The 17186-nt window shown below is 40.1% G+C and overlaps 1 protein-coding gene across 2 annotated transcripts in view; it reads left to right on the top strand.

Moving 5' to 3' along the window:
• Positions 1–564: 564 nt before the first annotated feature.
• Positions 565–17186, top strand: part of RIF1 (replication timing regulatory factor 1) — a 29727-nt gene continuing 13105 nt past the window's right edge. For both annotated transcript variants that reach the window (XM_015635402.3, XM_015635403.3), the window contains exons 1-19: positions 565–751; positions 1943–2021; positions 2767–2863; positions 4304–4434; positions 4862–4956; positions 6658–6847; positions 7510–7602; positions 7677–7815; positions 8825–8976; positions 9641–9758; positions 10925–11098; positions 11352–11462; positions 11691–11753; positions 12411–12511; positions 12735–12821; positions 13540–13613; positions 13743–13923; positions 15391–15498; positions 15778–15927. In XM_015635402.3, coding sequence (XP_015490888.1) covers positions 603–751; positions 1943–2021; positions 2767–2863; positions 4304–4434; positions 4862–4956; positions 6658–6847; positions 7510–7602; positions 7677–7815; positions 8825–8976; positions 9641–9758; positions 10925–11098; positions 11352–11462; positions 11691–11753; positions 12411–12511; positions 12735–12821; positions 13540–13613; positions 13743–13923; positions 15391–15498; positions 15778–15927 — 2292 coding nt within the window. In that variant the 5' untranslated portion in view covers positions 565–602. The remainder of the gene's footprint in view (positions 752–1942; positions 2022–2766; positions 2864–4303; positions 4435–4861; positions 4957–6657; positions 6848–7509; positions 7603–7676; positions 7816–8824; positions 8977–9640; positions 9759–10924; positions 11099–11351; positions 11463–11690; positions 11754–12410; positions 12512–12734; positions 12822–13539; positions 13614–13742; positions 13924–15390; positions 15499–15777; positions 15928–17186) is intronic.

Consider the following 17186-nt stretch of genomic DNA (forward strand, 5'->3'; position numbering starts at 1 on the left):
CCTATGGAGCTGGAGGTTTATTTCCAGTCATTAATTAGAGGTTTGACCTCACATGAGCTGACCCACAGCTTCCTCCCGAGGGGCAGCTCCGATCTCCGCTCTGCGTGACCAGGGAACGGCTGGAGCTGCGTCAGGGCATGTTCAGGTCGGAAATTAGGGAAAGGTTCGTCCAGCAGAGGGTGGCGTGGCACTGACCACGCTCGCCATGGAATGGTCACGGCCCCAAGGCCGCCAGAGCCCCAGGAGCGTTTGGACACCGCTCTCGGGAATGCCCAGGATGGGATTGTTGCCCAGGGCTAAGAGCCGGACACGGACGATGCTTTTCCGCCGCTTTTCCCAGGATTTGCGGGCCCAGGGGCCGGCTCGTACCGAGCGCCCTCAGCGCCGCGCTGGCCCCGCCCCCCGCGCGTCCCCGCCCTTCCAGTCGCGCTTCCGCCAATCAGCGGCGAGGGGCGGGGCCGCAGCGAGGCGCGGGAATCTCCGGGCCGCGCTGCCATTGGCCGGGGCCCGCGCGCCGCCGGGCCCGCGCGCGCCGCCATCTTAGCGCGGGAGGCGCGCGGGGCTGAGGGGCGGCCGCGCTGGGGGGAGGCGGCGGCGCCGCCATGAGCGCTCCCGGCCTCGATCCCGCCGCGCCCGGCCACGATCCCGCCGAACCCGCCGCTGGCTCCAGCCTCGGCCCGCTGCTCCACACTCTGGCGGACCCCGCTGCACAGCCGGGAGAGCTGACGGACGCGCACCTCACCATCGTCAGGTGAGCGCGGGGGGGACGCGCACGCTGCCGGCGGGGAGGGGAGCGGGCGGCCTGAGGGCTCGGGCCGGCCGTGAGGAGGGACAGAGCCGGGAGGGCGATCGGAGCAGGAGCTGCTGCCCAGGCTGGGGGCGGCGTGGCCGCTGGGAGACATGCGGGGCTGGGGGGAGGGAGAAGGGGAAGGAGGAGAGATGGGAGGGAGGAGCGAGGGAAGGAAGGAGAGGAAGAGGAGGGAGGAAGGAGCGCATCTTCACAGGATCTGCGCATCCCAGAGCCTCCCTACCCTCTTGGATCATCAAGAGGTGATGATCATCAGAGGTGGGTGAAGAACGTTGGGAAAAAAACAACTTTCTGTTAATGAAAAAGCGTTGCAGCTTTATGATTGGAAGCTTGAAGTTTTTAGTTGCGTTTTTCGGGTTTTGGAGCGATCGTGCCTTGTTTTAATGCATTTCTTTCTGGAAGGTGCTTCTTCCCCACGAGGTTGTGTCTTTTACCTGCATCTTTCCCATTTTGTCATGTACAAAGGCACGATCTCTTTCTCTTGGTGTCTCATTTCAGTTCTGCAGTGACTTTTAAAGCTGTAGCTACTCAAATACCAGATTTTACAGGTTTCTAGAAATAACTGACAGCCAAAAAAAAGAGTCCTGATGTAAGTATTAAGCAGCAACAGGTTTCTCAGGTTGTACCTGGATGACTGAACTTAGCACGGTTTGGGTTTTGCAGTGAGAAACTCATGATTAACCTTTTATGGGATAATTACAGCTTTCCTGCAAGGATGTTCCTCACAAATGTGCAAAATCATCCTTGCTGCTTGTCAAACCAGGATTTTCCTGCATTCTGGAACTGCTTATGAGGAACGTGCTTTTTCAGCTCCTGCATTTCTGTTTTTCTGATTTGCAGCAAGTCATTTCAAGTTTGCATGCTAAATTTTAATGGTTCTATAGAAGCTGACCAAGAAGTGAAAGCCCTTTATGTTTCTATAAATGTTCTATAGGCAGTAAATGAGTCATTACTCACTTTGTGCTTTAACACAGGGTTTTGCTGCTGGGTCAGACTGTGGGCTGGCATTTTTGTTCTCTCAATGTCGATTTCCTTCAAGAAAACACACTACTGTGTATCAGAAGTTGAAAGTTAAGTCAATTACTATGTGTTTAATCTGTAAATACTGTTTACTTTCCCTGCTGCTCCCTGCAGTCGCTTGAGTGGTGAAGGAGGCAAAGCGTTCACTGAAAATGTCAGGAAACATTTCCCTCAACTCTGCAAAGTGTTCAAGGTATGGTTTTTCCACTCAGTTCTCTTGCACTTTAATGAACAAAGATATATTTTGGTGGGCAAGGTCAGTGGGCATTGAAAGATTCAAACTGAAGTTCATTTACAGAGTCCCAGAACCATTAAAATTGGAAAATACCTCTGAAATCTTGGAATCCAACCTTTAATAGGATTGCAGGGTAGTGACAGAGCAGGAGGGTTGTTTGGTTTTTTTTTTGCAAAATAGATCTTTCTTGTGAGGAATTACTGCAGAAAAAATAAAATGTTGGGTTTTGGATGTGTTCAGGCATCATCCTACAGTCAAATCTAATCTTCCAGCCACAAGAGACAGTGTGTTGTGGCTCCCTAGAAACACTTCAGAATTTAGAACATGCAGTAAACATCAAGCTTTTTTAAAGATTAATTTAAAGGTTATCCTTAGCCATTTTTTCCTTCTGTTTTAGAAGCTTAAAAACAATTGTAGAGTCAAGTGAGAGAACTTAACATACAAAGTGAGAAGCTTGAAATGTTTGGGATTTATTTCATTAAAGATGTTTTCATTACAGAGAGCAGAAATGTCTTCAGCACCTCAAATTGTTTTATTGATTTGGTGTGTACAGAATTCAGGGAGGGTTTGCTGCATTTTTCACCAGGTCTTTGCTTTTGTCAGAAGTTTTGGTATTCAGACAATAAACTCAATATTTCTCAGTTACTTTTCTCACCTGAGAATCTGTGGATTTGGGTTTTGTTTTGTTTTGTTTTTTTCCCAGGCACACATTTCCAGTCCAAACTTGGAGCTCAGTAATGCAGCACTGCAGGCCTTGGGATTCTGCACTTTTAATTCAAATAACACAGCTGAATTATCTGGTAAGCAAGCAAACTGTGTTCATAAATATAAATATATACAGCAGAGCTCTTTCTTTATGTTTTTCTTGGCATTTGTTTTAGTTTTCCCCAGGTTTTGTCTGTAGTATGAGTGTGTCATCAGCTCATTAATTACATCTTGTACACAAGCATGGTGCTGATTTTTCATGTTGTTACACTAATTCTGTTTTACTCACTCCTAGTTTCATTAAATGCTTTGGTAGCAATCAGACCAGTAATTAGTTGTGTGGAATTAGTGATCAAAAAAATATGTCCTTGTGGGAAAAGACTGAAGAACCTGTTTGTAGGATTTGGGTGTGCACAGTAGAGCTTTTCCACATTTTCCAGCTTTTTCTTGGAGATTTCTTTGTTCTGTCAAATCATGGAGTGGTTTGAGTTGGAAGAGACCATTAAAGCTCATCTAGTCCAGCCCCAAATATTTCAAATTAATCTAAAGTAATCCAAAATCTTATGACCTGCATTCCTAGAAGGTGCTGAATCCCTTTCACAAAAGGTTTTGGTTTTGAGAACTTGAGGCTTTGCCTCAAGGGTAAAACCACCGGTTTTTGGTCACAGGAGAGGGAATTTTTCCTGTTTGAAATTGGTTCTTCTCCTCAGTTTTTTCAGTCTCTTCTGTTTTCCTGTTATGCAGAATTTGCCCTGATTTCCTGTGAGAATGAGGCATTTCTAATAATGTCCATGTGGTATCTTTCTTTCCTCTCATAACTCTTTTTCTAACCAGTTAACAAACAACAACTTTGTTATAGAATGTCAGGCTCCAGAAATCACAAAGCCTTGAGAACAATGGTGAGTTAAAAAGGGAGGGAAGACAAGCAGCTCCTGTACCTTTGGGTGTACTTGAGATTAGGGGAGAGGAGTCAAAGTGTCCTTCCATTTCCCTGACTGTGACATCATTCACCCACAAAGTGCAAATTGGCAATAAATCAGACATTTTACCATTGAATTTTAAAGGAACACATGATTTCTCCAGCTATGTTCTTAGTTTGATCTAAATCCTATATTAACCTTATTAATTTTTATGTAACAAGCTACAGTTTTACCTCCTTTAATAACAAAAACCTCTTGTAGGCTCTAAAAGAAATTCATTTATTCCAATTTCTGGCCAAAATGCTGCTAAATTCACTTAAAATCCATGAAGTTTTGAATAATTAAATACTTAATCTTTAGCTCAGGTGTATATAACAAAAGCTGGTTTCTAATTTTATGGATTCTTATAAAGGTAATACAGAAAAACTGCATTATTAGTATTAGTATATAATTACATTTTCACCTTTTTGGCTCCTTTAGTAGGAGTGAAATTGCTCCAAAGTGATGTTTAAGGCAATAAACCATTGGTACTTTTAATCCTGGGCAAATTTAAGTGACAGAATGACCTGGATTGTGTTGAACAGGGTTTTGAGGGTTTGTGTGTTCTGCTTGCAGGCACTGAAATCCAGGACTTGCTGGCAGCAGTCAACAGCGTCGCTGTCAAATCCTCAGACAAGAACACTCGCACTCGGGCACTTTGGGTCATCTCTAAGCAGGCATTTCCTCCAGAAATTGTTAAAAAGGAGGTGAGTTTCTTCACTTTTCTTTTGGTGGCCTCGTTTCTCACAGAGAGGAGGCTTCAGAAGTGCTTAAAAAGATGTTGAGTTTCCTCATTTTACATTTTGGTGCTGTCATTTCCAAGGGAGAGGAGGCAATTTCTTTGTTACTCTCAGTAGCTTTTGAATCCAGAGTTTATTTCCCATCAAACCTGACAGCCAAGCATCAAATCTTGGAAATCCTGAGCCAGAAATTATTGATTTCCTTGAGGGGAAAGCTGCAATGTGAGCAGTTCAAAAAGCAATGAAATATCACAGAGGAGAAAGGTTGTGAATATTCCATTTGAAAATGAGACCTGCCATAATGCAAAACACAATCCTGGAAAATGAAATACCACAATTCTGGTGGAATTATTTATACCTAGGTGCTCACTGTGCTGTTCTCTTGTTTCCTCAGGTGTCCAATATTCTCTCTACCCTGGAAACAATCCTGACTAAAGGAGAAGTTCAGTCTGTTGTGGTTGAATATGAAGCACTTAACGTCATTATACGGTGAGTGCTCTGCAACATTCAGCTCTCATCCTTTATTCGAGGGGGAAACTCTTCATACAAAACCTTAGTGGCACTAAAAGTACTAAAGAAAAATAAACTTCAATGCTCTTTGAGCTGTTGATTATGTTAAGGATTGTTCTCCAGTGTTTTACCCTGGTTTGGACTGGGCCAGAGGTGGTGTCTGAGCGCTGTGGCTTGGATTTGGGATGGGAATAATGTTGATAACACCAGGGGTGTTTTAGTTCTTGCTAAACTAAACTAAACTTAGAGCAGTGTTTGCTCTAAGTCAAGGACTTGGCAGCTTCTCACCCCACCCCTGGGGACACTGGGAGGGGACACGGCTGGGACAGCTGATCCCAACTGGCCAGGGGATATTCCATGGAATTGTGCCCAGGTGGGAACTGGGGAGCTGCTGTGGGTGGGAGCAGCTGCACTGTTTTGTGTATTATCACTGTTTTGTATATTATCATTACAAAATATTACCTTAATAATAATAATATAATCATTCTGCTGCAGAAATTGGACAATATTGCTTGCATTTTTCATGGCTTTTTAGGAATTATTTCCCAACCCTCACCTGTGCTTCCCTAGTTATTTTCTTACATTTTGTTTCCAGAACCTGCCCACTTGAGAAATTTTCTGCTGTTATTTGGGGGTTTATTTAAAAACTTAAATATAAATTTAATATTTATAAATATAAATAAAATATAATATTTAAGAATATCCCCTTGGTAACACATTTTAGTGCAACGTTTCCTCTACCTGTTGAATTTCCTTTTTAATTACAAAGGTGACTTTTTAGGACCATCACTGTGAGCCCATTGCTCTGCTCAGCACAACTAAAACATTCAAATTTAATCTTTACTTAGTGTTAATTTAATTTCTGTATTAGTAAATGCATTGAGCTCGTATCTTTACTAGTTTTTAAGTTTTTCTCTTATTTGGCATCTGGTTTGAGCTGAAAATTAATTTTAAAAAATTATTTTAAACAGTTCTTGTTCTCTGGCTTTAATAAAATGACTTGAAAGGCAGAACTTTTCCTTACTAGAGCGAATTCTCCATAAACTGTAGGGATGGGGCTTTGACTTTCCTGGGGAAAAGGGGGACTTCACATAATTCCAGGATTTCTAGATACAGGCTAGCTTGAATATATCCCAGATATTCCCATTTCTGCATGTTTTTTGGTGTGTGTGGGATGGTGGAAACATGTGGAATTTCATCATGGTGCTCTAATAGTTTGGGAATAGGAGGATAAAATCAGAGCTCTGAGCAGATCAGTGTTCATGGAGTTTGTGCAAACCTGGCTTGGGATTTTTCCAAAAGCTGCTGGGAGCTGTTCCCAGCTCTCTTGGAGCTGCCTGGGCTCCTGGGAACTCCCAGGGATGGTTCATGGCCAAACTCTCCTTGGGCATTGTGCATTCCTGTCAGTCTCCTTTGTCCAGATAGTTGTGATAAAAACAGAAGGGGCAGAGTCAGGCTGTTGTGCTTTTGGAGAGGTTTATCTGAAATACCACTTGAACTCTGCAGTTTTAACAAAACCTCAAAAGACATTTGATTAAAAACATTTGGAATGCTTTCCTATAAATCACAGATTGAATTAGAGCATTTATTGATGGTATAAAGATGACTGGAGTGCCTGAGCTGGCTGTTGGAGATCTGTAATCCCTATTTTTTTGTGTTGTTTGTTTTTTTTGGATCCAGTTTAATGGAGCAAACTCCAGCCCAGATGGGAGAAGAGGCTGTGAGGTGGGCAAAGCTGATCATCCCCCTGGTTGTCCACTCAGCTCACAAAGTGCAGTTAAGAGGTGCCACTGCCCTGGAGATGGGAATGCCACTGCTCCTGCAGAAGCAGCAGGAGGTGGCAGCTGTCACCGAGCACCTGATGACCACAGTGAGTGACAATGCTGGGATTTTGGGCAGCAGGAGCAGTTGGGGGTGTTGGGGGGCACTCATTTGATTTCCTGTGCATTGACAGCAGCTTCTTGATGCCAGTGGTTTTAATGGAAAAAAAAAAAAAAGGAAATGTGGATATAGGACCACTGCAAAAACGTGCCTGGCAACAAAGGGGATGGGAGGCAGAATTTGGAGGCCTGGGAGTGGGGATGGAGGAAGGAAAGCAGAGGATACTCAGCATTTTCCACATCCTTTAAGGTTCCCTGTCCTGTGCTGCAGCAGCCCTTGGTGTTTTTGATGAAGCTTTTCATCTTCACTTCCAGCACTGGCCTTACTTGGCTTATTTATTTTGCCGTATTTTCTGCTGGAAAACCCAAAAAACCCAACCAGCCAAGGTGGTGTGTGGGGTCAGGGTGTGTTTTGGCTTTGGAGCTGCAGGAAGTACAAATATTTGAAGAAATGGATTTTGCTTTGTTGGTTGCCACTGTCAGAACAACAGCCATAAATTGGAGCTAAAAAGAGAATCAGGTGGTAATGAATGAATGAAATCCCTCTGATGTAGAAACAGGCTGGTTGTGTCCCCAGACATTGGTATGAGTGTCGTTTTTAGAGTGTTTTTAATCTACTTCTTGTAGAAATCCTGTTTCTTTCTGTCTGCAGAAATTAATTTCCGAACTTCAGAAATTGTTTTCTACAAAGAACGAAACCTTTGTGTTAAAGCTGTGGCCCCTGTTTGTCAGATTGCTTGGGAAGGTAAGCAGAAATCTTCAGAAAATGAGTTTTTAACAGCAAAAACCTCTTTTAATTCTGAATTTCTTCCTGTTCAGACTCTGCATCGCAGTGGCAGCTTCATCAACTCCCTGCTGCAGCTGGAGGAGCTGGGGTTCCGCAGTGGATCCCCAGTGGTGAAGAAAATTGCCTTCATTGCATGGAAGAGCCTCATTGATAACTTTGCTCTAAATCCAGGTAGATTAAAAAAAAAAAAAAAAAAAAATTAAAAATTAACCTGACTTGTTTTGCCTATTTTAATACATAACTGGAAAAAATATTCTGTTAGTGGTCAGTGCATTATTTGTATTATCCACATAATGATGCATAAAAATTCATTGTGTGTATCCACAGCTAAAATTAAAGTTTTGGGGTTTCTTTGTTGGTTTTTTCTTGTTCTGTTTTCTCTTTGAAGCAAGGTGATAGTTTAATCATTTGTTCTACCCTACTTTTCCTGCTGGGAGTGCTAGAACTAGAATAAAATAATAAATAGAATAAGAATAATAAGAAGAAATAGAATAAAATTAGTAAATCTTGTTCTGTAGTGCTGTAATTGATCCAAACTGCAATAGAGAGCAATAAATAAATAGAGAGTAAAACATATAAATAGAGAGTAAAACATATATATGCATACATATCAGTATATTTTATTTTGGGTGGTGTGGTTTAACTGGAGAAAGGCAACACTAAAGGATTTTTAAACTTTTTTTTTGTAAAAAGAAGTTGTTTTAAAAGTGTAACCTAGATCTGGACAAGTTTTTAGTCTACCCTGTGTCAAAACACAATATTTTTTTTACCTTGATTGTGCTTCTCTGTGTTCTGAAGAGAAAACTCAGAGTTTGGTTTTCCTTTCCCTGGAGCAGATGTGACCTAACAGAGCAAGCAGGAGGGAATTTCTTCTCTTTATCACAGAACCTCAAAATGGGTCAGGTTGGATCCAACCTCCCTTCTCAAACAGGGTCAGGCTGGAATTCAGAAAATCTAGTTTTGAATCTTTGTGTTGCAAAGAAATACTTGATTTTTCTAAGCAATAATTACAACATTAAGAGAACTTGAAAGGTTGGTGTGGTTGAGTTTTGCAAATTCCCATTAATTGAATTAGAAGCTAAAATACATTAGGAAAAAGCATGATGGTTTTAATGAAATTTCTCTGTAATGTGATTTAATTATTTGTATGAAATAAATGCACCTTTTTTTGCTCTCCCAGACATCCTGTGCAGTGCTAAAAGGCTGAAGCTGCTGATGCAGCCCCTGAGCTCCATCCACGTGAGGACAGAGGCTCTGGCACTGACCAAGCTGGAGGTGTGGTGGTATTTACTGATGAGACTGGGACCCCACCTGCCCTCAAACTTTGAACAGGTAACACAGGTGACAATAATCCTGATCCCTCTGCAGCTCAGGCCACTCTGAGTGCTGGGAAATATTCCTGCTTCATCCCTTTTCTGCTTTGGTGCTGAAATCAAACTCCCTCAAGGAACCAGTTTGTCCCTGTGTGTGACGTAGAGATTGTGTAGAAGGAATTTTTGGGATTCACAGCCCCAAAATATTGGGGAGAGTGTGGGAATGTCCTGTGAGCATCTCTGAAAATGTCCCCTGAGTGCAGTCATGGATTATAAATCTGTGAAATTAAAGCTCTTCTCCTTTCACTAAGGAAGTGTGGGCTTGGAAAAGGCTGCCATGGGAAAAGTGATTAAAAAATCCATAAATATTTAGGAAGATAGAAAGACAAATGATGTTGTTTCATTCCTAGTGACATTCTAAGTGGAATGGACCTGTTTCTGTTCAACACCTGCATTTCATTAAATTAATCCTCAAGATGGGAGTAAAGGGAGGAAAAAGGATTTTCTTAGGGTTATTAAAATATATTGCACCCAGCAGGAATTTTTGTTTAATTAAACATTTCTAATTCATTATAAGTACCCAGAAACTCTTGATTTGTGAACAACAGCCCAGTCTGTGATATTTGAAATGAGTTTTTTTATGGCTTGCACGTGTTTTAGCAGTTGCTGGGATCTCTTTGCAGGTTTGTGTCCCATTAATCCAAAGTACCCTGAGTGTGGATCCTGCTGCTGCATTCCCAGGAACTCCCTCACGCCCCAACAACCCCAGCCTGGGCTCAGCAACTCCTGGGCAGAAATCAGGTACTGAAACATCAACCTGTTGAAATTTCCAGCTGCATTTCAGGTGCAGAGACTCATCTGTTCTGTTTCTCACCTTTCTGCTTTTTCATTTGTAATTATTGTTCTTGAAAACAGAGGGATTTTTCTTTGTGGTCGCTGCAGGGCTCAGAGGTTGTGATTTATATTGGGTAAAATGAGGCTGTTACAGTCATTTTTTAAAGTTTAAAAAATGCTGCCTATCACAGTTTGAGGACTAGTTTTAATGTCTTGAATTGCTGCAAGGGAGCTCTGGTTTGGAATCTTACTTTTCATATATTAATATATGGGATATTTATATGTGCCCTTTTATTCCTGTGGCATTTTTAGTTTCTGCCTGAATAATCGAGAATCCTGCAATAGTTTGGGTTGGAAAGGACCTTAAAGCTCATCCAGGGACACTTCCCACTACCCCAGGTTCCTCCAAGCCCTGTGCCAGGGCTTCTTCACCCTCCCAGCCAGGAATTCCTTCCCAATATCCCATCTAACCCTGCCCAGTGATGATGATCCATCAGGAATTTGAATCCTTTAACTACATGTGAAACCACATCTATTTGAGCTTTATATCTAAATATCCAGTAAAGAACTCCTGGTTTTTCTTCCCTTCCTGGAAGCCTGGCATCCATGGCTTGTGTCATTCTGTTCTGCTGTAATTAGGAACCTCTTTTAGGAGGAGAATTCTCTTTAATTAGGAGAATTAGTTCTGCTGTAATTAGGGATGTCCTGGACTTGGGGAGTTTCCTGTGTTCCTTTCCTAAAAACACTTCATCTTAGTCCTGTGACATCACAGCTGAGTTGGTCAAAAATATTTTGCCAATATTAAATATATCTTAAATTTTTGTAGCAGGTGACAATTTCCAATGGAAACTGTTCTGTAGCAGCAGATTTCTACAACAAGAGTTCAGTGACTGTGTACCCACAGCTTCCATGGAGATTTGTGGGGCCAAAATAAAACGTGGTCTCCCAGAATTTACAATTTTGGGGTAGATAAACATGGAAAAAATATGGCTGTGATGGCAAACCCCACTTAGCTGAGAAACCTGGCTGTCAGAGCTGCCTTTCAACCAGCATCCCTCCACGATTTGTCTTTTTCCTGGGGAATTTGGGGTTTTTCCCTGGAATGTGAGACTGATTTCTGTCCTCTCCCTCAGGTCCTTTCCCATTTGTGAGCCCAGGCACGCCCAGGATGGCCCTGAACAGCAGCACAGCAGGAGTGGTGCTCTTCCCTTCCATCCAGCTCCTGGGAATTGAAATGCTGCTCCACTTCCTCATGGGACCACAAGTGGTGGATTTTGCTAAGCAGAACAAACTTGTGCTTAGTTTAGGTAGATGAAGTTTTTATATATTTTATTTTTATTTTTTTTTAAATGTATTTGTACAATTGCAAATCTTGTCTATAGGAATAAAACAATTTAAAGTCATAAGTGTAAAATTATTTTAAGTGTTTTCATCTTTAAGATATTTTGATGTTAAAAGTGCTGTAAATACACAAATACTTGATTGTTTTTAAGGCTTATTTATTTTATTAAACAGCAAAGTAACAGGTTTATGGAATGTGGTTTTTTTTTGTTCTTGCAGAGCCTCTCCAGTACCCACTGATCAGCAGCCCTTCTTTCTTTTGTAAGCATGCCAGCACTCTGATAAATGCTGTTCAGGATGGCTTTGTTGCCATTGGAAAAGAAGTTCCTGGTAAGAAATTTAAACATTCTCTGGGAAATCAAGTGGGCAAGGGAAACATAAGAAATCAGCACTTTGTGTGATATCCTGATGTTATAAAAAGTAGAACTGGTCTGACTTGCATTGAAATTTGAGTTTTGGCTTAAATCAAAACCTGTTCTTAAACACAATTTGTATTTTAGCTGCAGTTTTGTTGAATGTTTTTATTGCAAACTGAATAAAACCATTGTTACCTTGCAGATTGTTTGCTGAATGTTATCTGGAAGGACATAAATGGATATGTAAAGACAGCAATTGAAGCAGGTAAAAAGGGTCATTTTATTTAATTTGGCATTGCTCACCAGTCAGAGGTGGTTTATTTTTAAACTAGACCACAAATTGTTGATTGCTTAGTCTGAATCAGTAATTCTGTTTTATTTTAATGCTATTTCAAAAGAGAAACAACCCCTCCTTAAGTCTTTTAGTATTGAGGAAAGGAGACAAAAAATTAAAAGTTTTTGACTCTGGTGCCTTTTTTTCTTCATTTAAATTCTGTTCCACATTAAACTGTAGTGTCTGCAGATGTATAAAAGTTGTTTCCTATTTAAAAAATGTCCTTTATCCAAGGAAGGTCCTGTAGAAAGTCCAAAATATTCTTAATAATACAAACTTTTATATTGCAAACTGAACAGAAAATGAAGAATCATTCTTTGGATGAATACAAAATTCCACAACTTCAACATATCAAAATTCAAATCCTTAATGAAACAAAGGTGTTTCCATTTCCTAATTAAACTTGGAGGTTTTTATTTCAACTTTGAGATTTCATTTATGTTCTGAGCAGAATTGGCACTGAATCTCTGAAGTATTTGGTAAATTTTTACAAATTTACACAGAATTTTTTTTTTGCTTTTGCACTAAAAGTTTGAATGATGCTCAGAGTGACTCTTCTGCTCTGACTGGAAATGTTCTTTATCCCAGGAAATAAAAAAGAAAAGCAAGGCTCAGAAATACTGACCATGTTACTCCAGGCCTTAAAAAACACCGTGAGATCAAATTCTCTGCCTGTACAGAAAATACTGGTAAGTTTTTCTTGAAAAGCATTTCCAGATTTAGCAGCAGAATTGGCTGCATGGTTCTCCTGTGCTCCAAAAAACACTTTGGAGACCTTTTTGATGGAATTCTTTTTGGATTTTAACTGAAGGGAATCGTTTCAATTTTGCTTTTATTTGTGATGTTGCTTAAAATATCTGAACCCTCAGAAAAAAATGTATTTTAATGTATATTTTTTTTTCTCTTATTTAGTCTCTCATTGATATCACTGTCAAGGAGTTGCCTTCCAAAGTGTTGGGATCCCCAGCTTATCAGGTTGCTGATATGGATCTTTTAAATGTAAGTCTGAATTAATTCTGGGACTTTATTAATGCTGAAAGGTATTGGGAAGTCAGATTATTTCATATTCCACCGATTTGGTTTGGAGGCCTCACTTCTGAGGACTAATTTAATTGTCTCTAATTAATGAAGTTCCTGCAGATAAAGGGCTGGTGTTCATTAGTGAATATCATATCCTGTGTGCTGCATCAGAAGGAAGGAACAGGGAAAATATTTAGAAAATAATCACAAAAACCTGTTAAAAAAGGCTGAAATTATGCAGAATTTGGGGGATTTCTGATTGGAGAGAGGCAGACCAATAGCAAGACTTGTGCTCCCAGTTGAAGTTTGAATTGGCAGATATTAAATATTTATGTTAAATTTGAACAGAAGTTGCCCAAAAGATCTCTTGCTGTAACCTGGAAATAATCAAATCCCAGGGTCTGGCAGCATCTTGGGTTTCCAGTTTCCCCTCTTACATTAAAAATAAGTAAGTTTAAAGATTCAATTTGTTTCTCTAAAATATATATATATAAAGTTATGTAAAATATTTTATTTATAGTTTTCTCTCCCTTTTTATGTTGAAGTGTTAGAATTGACAATTTTGGACAACTTTGGATAATTGTTTCTGGCTCAGGGTTAAACACAATAATAACAAATAATAATAAATAGTTGTGGAGGTGAGGCAGCCATTTCATTTGATCAATGTTGTTTTAACCTCTTCAATTTCTCTCCCAAGGGAACTCCAGCTTTGTTCCTAATCCAGCTGCCTTTCCATAATAATCTCTTGGAATGCTGTGTGACAGATGAGAGGTATGTGGAGCTTTGAGCATCCCTTAGAAAATACCACACAATTGTTTTTATTTTTTTTTTGTCCTCTTAATTTCAGCTGGAAAAAAAAACCCCACAAAAATCTCTTACCTGTGGAATTTCCTTTCCCAGATTCTTTGGGATTCTGGAAACTCTGGTGGGTTTTGCCCTGTCTGGGCCCACCTCTGCCCTGGCTTTCAGTGAGTCTGTGCTCTGTGTCATTGATCAGAGTGCACAGCAGGTGGGCAACAAGGAGCACCTCTGGAGGATGTGGAGTATTGTTGTTAATCCTCTGACTGAGTGGATTAATCAGGTAATTAATTCGTTAATCAGTGGGTTTTGGTTCTCTTCCCAACTCCCTGAACCCCACAGGAGAACTTTGCTGAGCATTTATCTGAATTTTTTTAAGGAATTCCTTGTCTTGAAATGATACTGAAATTAGATATCTTGGCATAATCCTGCTGGTAAAAACCATGGAAAGCTTCCCTGCAGGAGCTGTTAAATAATTAGTTCGTTATTTTTAAATAAGTTATTTTATAACTTATAAATACCATGGGTTGGTTTGCTTGGTGGGAAAATAAAATAAATCCCAGACTGGGATGTTCAGAATGTAATTAGAGCAGAGTTTTACTCATGTTAGCCATCTTCAATGTAATAAAATCCACATAAATGATAATATTGAAGAGATTTAGCACTTTATTTACTAGAAATATGTTAATTGTAATGTAGGAGTTGCTGAAGGAATTTATCCTTATTAGATTTAAAAATCCAAGAATTTATGAAGAAAGTTTTAGGTGCTGTGAATATTTCCAGCAGCATGGACACAGGGAATGGCTTCCCACTGGGGACAGGTGGGATATTGGGAATTCCTGGCTGGGAGGGTGGGGAGGAGTTGGAATGGAATTCCCAGAGAAGCTTTTCCTTCCTGCAATCTGTGTTATTGATCAGCAGATGTAAAATTTGGTGTCCAGGAAGCAAAATGTGCCTGAAGATGATTGCTGCTGCTGCAGGCTCTGTACTGCAGAGTCTCAGAGTGCTCAGGGAGGGGCTGCTGTGGCCAAGGCAGAGCCTGATCCCAACCTGGAGCAACAAGCACTGACTTAAAAATGCATTACAACCTCATTAACAGCAAGCTGATTAACAACCATTTCCTTGTGGTCCTTTGCTGTGTGACCTTTTTTGCCTTCCCATGCCTTGAACATCCCTGGGAGTGTCCGAGGCCAGGCTGGGACAGTCTGGGATAGTGGGAGGTGTGGAATGAGATGAGTTTTAAGATCCAACCCAGCCCTTTCCAGGATTATTCTCTTAAGTGTGGTCATCATTTCCTGCAGCTGAAATAAGTGTGAAATGCATCAGACATTTCCTAACAGAATGGTTTCATTCCTGGAGTGGATTTTGGCATTTAGAGCTTTTTACCCTTTGCTGGCAGGATCCTCCTGAACTCTTGAAAAGAGCAGAATACCTGAAATCAAACTGTGTTGATGAAGTGAATCAGGAACAGTCTTGTTTGTCATCCCAATTTTGCAGCTTCATTAACAGCCTGCTTTGAGACAAAATTTGGGGAGGAGTATTTATTTAATAAATAAATAAACTAATAAAAATTGAGTTTATTTAAACTTTAAACTGCTCTTCCATAAAAGCAGATTTCAGCAGCTCTTCTCCCAGCTCATTTAGGAGATAATCTCCTTGGAGAAAAGTGGAAAAAACTGTTAAATCACAGTTCTTCACAAATATGAAGAAACAAATAATCTTAAACCATAAAACTCTTTTCTTGTTGCAGAATAACGAGGTGAACCAGGGGGACGCCCTGGAACACAACTTCAGTGCTGTGTACAGTGCTTTGTTGCTGCCAGTATCCCACATTTTCCCCACTCAGGGATTCCCACAGGTAACACCAAATGAATCAAATGAATTAAAAACATTTATATGGATTTATTTATATGGATTTATAAAATCCCTGAACTCTCAGAGCTGACTTTGGGTTCACTCAGCTGGGTTTGGGGCTCAGTACAACACCTACATTCTACCATCGACTTAAAACCCTAAACCTCCAACTTAAAACCCTAAAGAATTCCCTAGGTTTTGACAGAAGAAGAAAACACAAAGCAAGTTTTCCCTCTGTGCACAGATATTGATATTTATCAATTTTTTCTCTCTGTTTTTAAAGCCAACTTTGAAATCCTTGTTGCGCTCTTGGTCAGACCTGTATCGAGCTTTTGCTCGCTGTGCTGCTCTGGTTGCAACAGCAGAAGAAAACCTGTGCTGTGAAGAACTTTGTGCCAAAATAATATCTGGGCTAGAAGGTGAAACTCCAGTAGTGAGTATAAAACATATGATTTAGCAGATCTCTTCTAAATTAGATATAAAAACGTGTTGTAAATTCTAACGTGGTGATTTCCGTAGCGTGGAGTGGTTTGGGTGAGACTTAAAGCTTGAAGAATTCTTTTTGCTGGCAGGAGTTGGTGGAGAAATGAAAGAAGGGAGTAAAAATAATTAGAAAGCTTAAATAATCAAATAGTTAAGCAGGTTTTAGATTTGTCTTTTAATTTGTAATAATGATTAATGAGTGTCATGGTGGTAGTAAATGGGATTTTTCCAGGTGAAATGGAAATGTGAAATTACAAATATCCCAAACCCAGGCACTGCAGTCAGGAGGGAGGAACATGGAACCACCAGCCTTGTACACCAGAATTGAAGGATTTTACTCCTAAAGCTGTATAAAAGAGAAAGGTTTTTTTTAAAGAATCAGTGTTTTTGTTACCTAAATTGCCTATTCCCAAACCCACACCACAAAAGGAAGGGGATGAACATTTATTTACTTTGGGATATAAAATCCTTCATGCTTAAAGTTCACTTTGGAAGAAAATCCTGTGAAAGAAACAAAAAAATGGAATTAAAAACCCTGGAATTGAGAGCATTGCATCATTGTAACTTACCTTGGATACTGCTGTATCCTGGTTATAAACATGACTTTCAAGAACCAGTAATTAGTAAATGAGCCAAACTTAAACAATTTAAAAATTCTGTGTGAAGTTACATTGAAACTTCTTTTAGCTCACAGTATCAGTGTTCCTTTTAAAGCAAGTTTGGACTGAGTGAGGAGAATTTGGGTGAATTGAGAATGGAAAAAAGCAGCTTGGACCATTTTTTCTATTCACTAAAAATGATTCATGCTTTTACTGTTAATAGAAACTTAATTGTTGTGCCTGTAATGACTTTCCTGGCAACCAGGCTTTGGTCTTGAGCACAAAGCAACACTTGAACCTTAATTTTATTGATTTCTCCTAAATGTGACCCCTTCTCCCATCTGCCTGCTGCTGTTTGCTGCTTTAGACACTATTTATGTCTTAATTATTCAAATGGGAAGCTCATCCTCAATGTAAATGTGTATTTAAAATGGAATTTTATCTGTTAGACCTGATCATGTAGAGCAATCATGTAGAACAAAAAACTTATTTTTTTTAATTTAAAGTTGTTTCTCTGCTCTCCTGAACACCCAACATGTTTTTTTTCTGTCATTGTTGCTCTTTTAAGGATTGATTTCTGTTTCTCCTGGATGATTTCTGTTTCTCCTGG

The sequence above is a fragment of the Parus major genome, chromosome 7 (assembly GCF_001522545.3).
Source record: "Parus major isolate Abel chromosome 7, Parus_major1.1, whole genome shotgun sequence".
Taxonomy (NCBI): Eukaryota; Metazoa; Chordata; class Aves; order Passeriformes; family Paridae; genus Parus; species Parus major.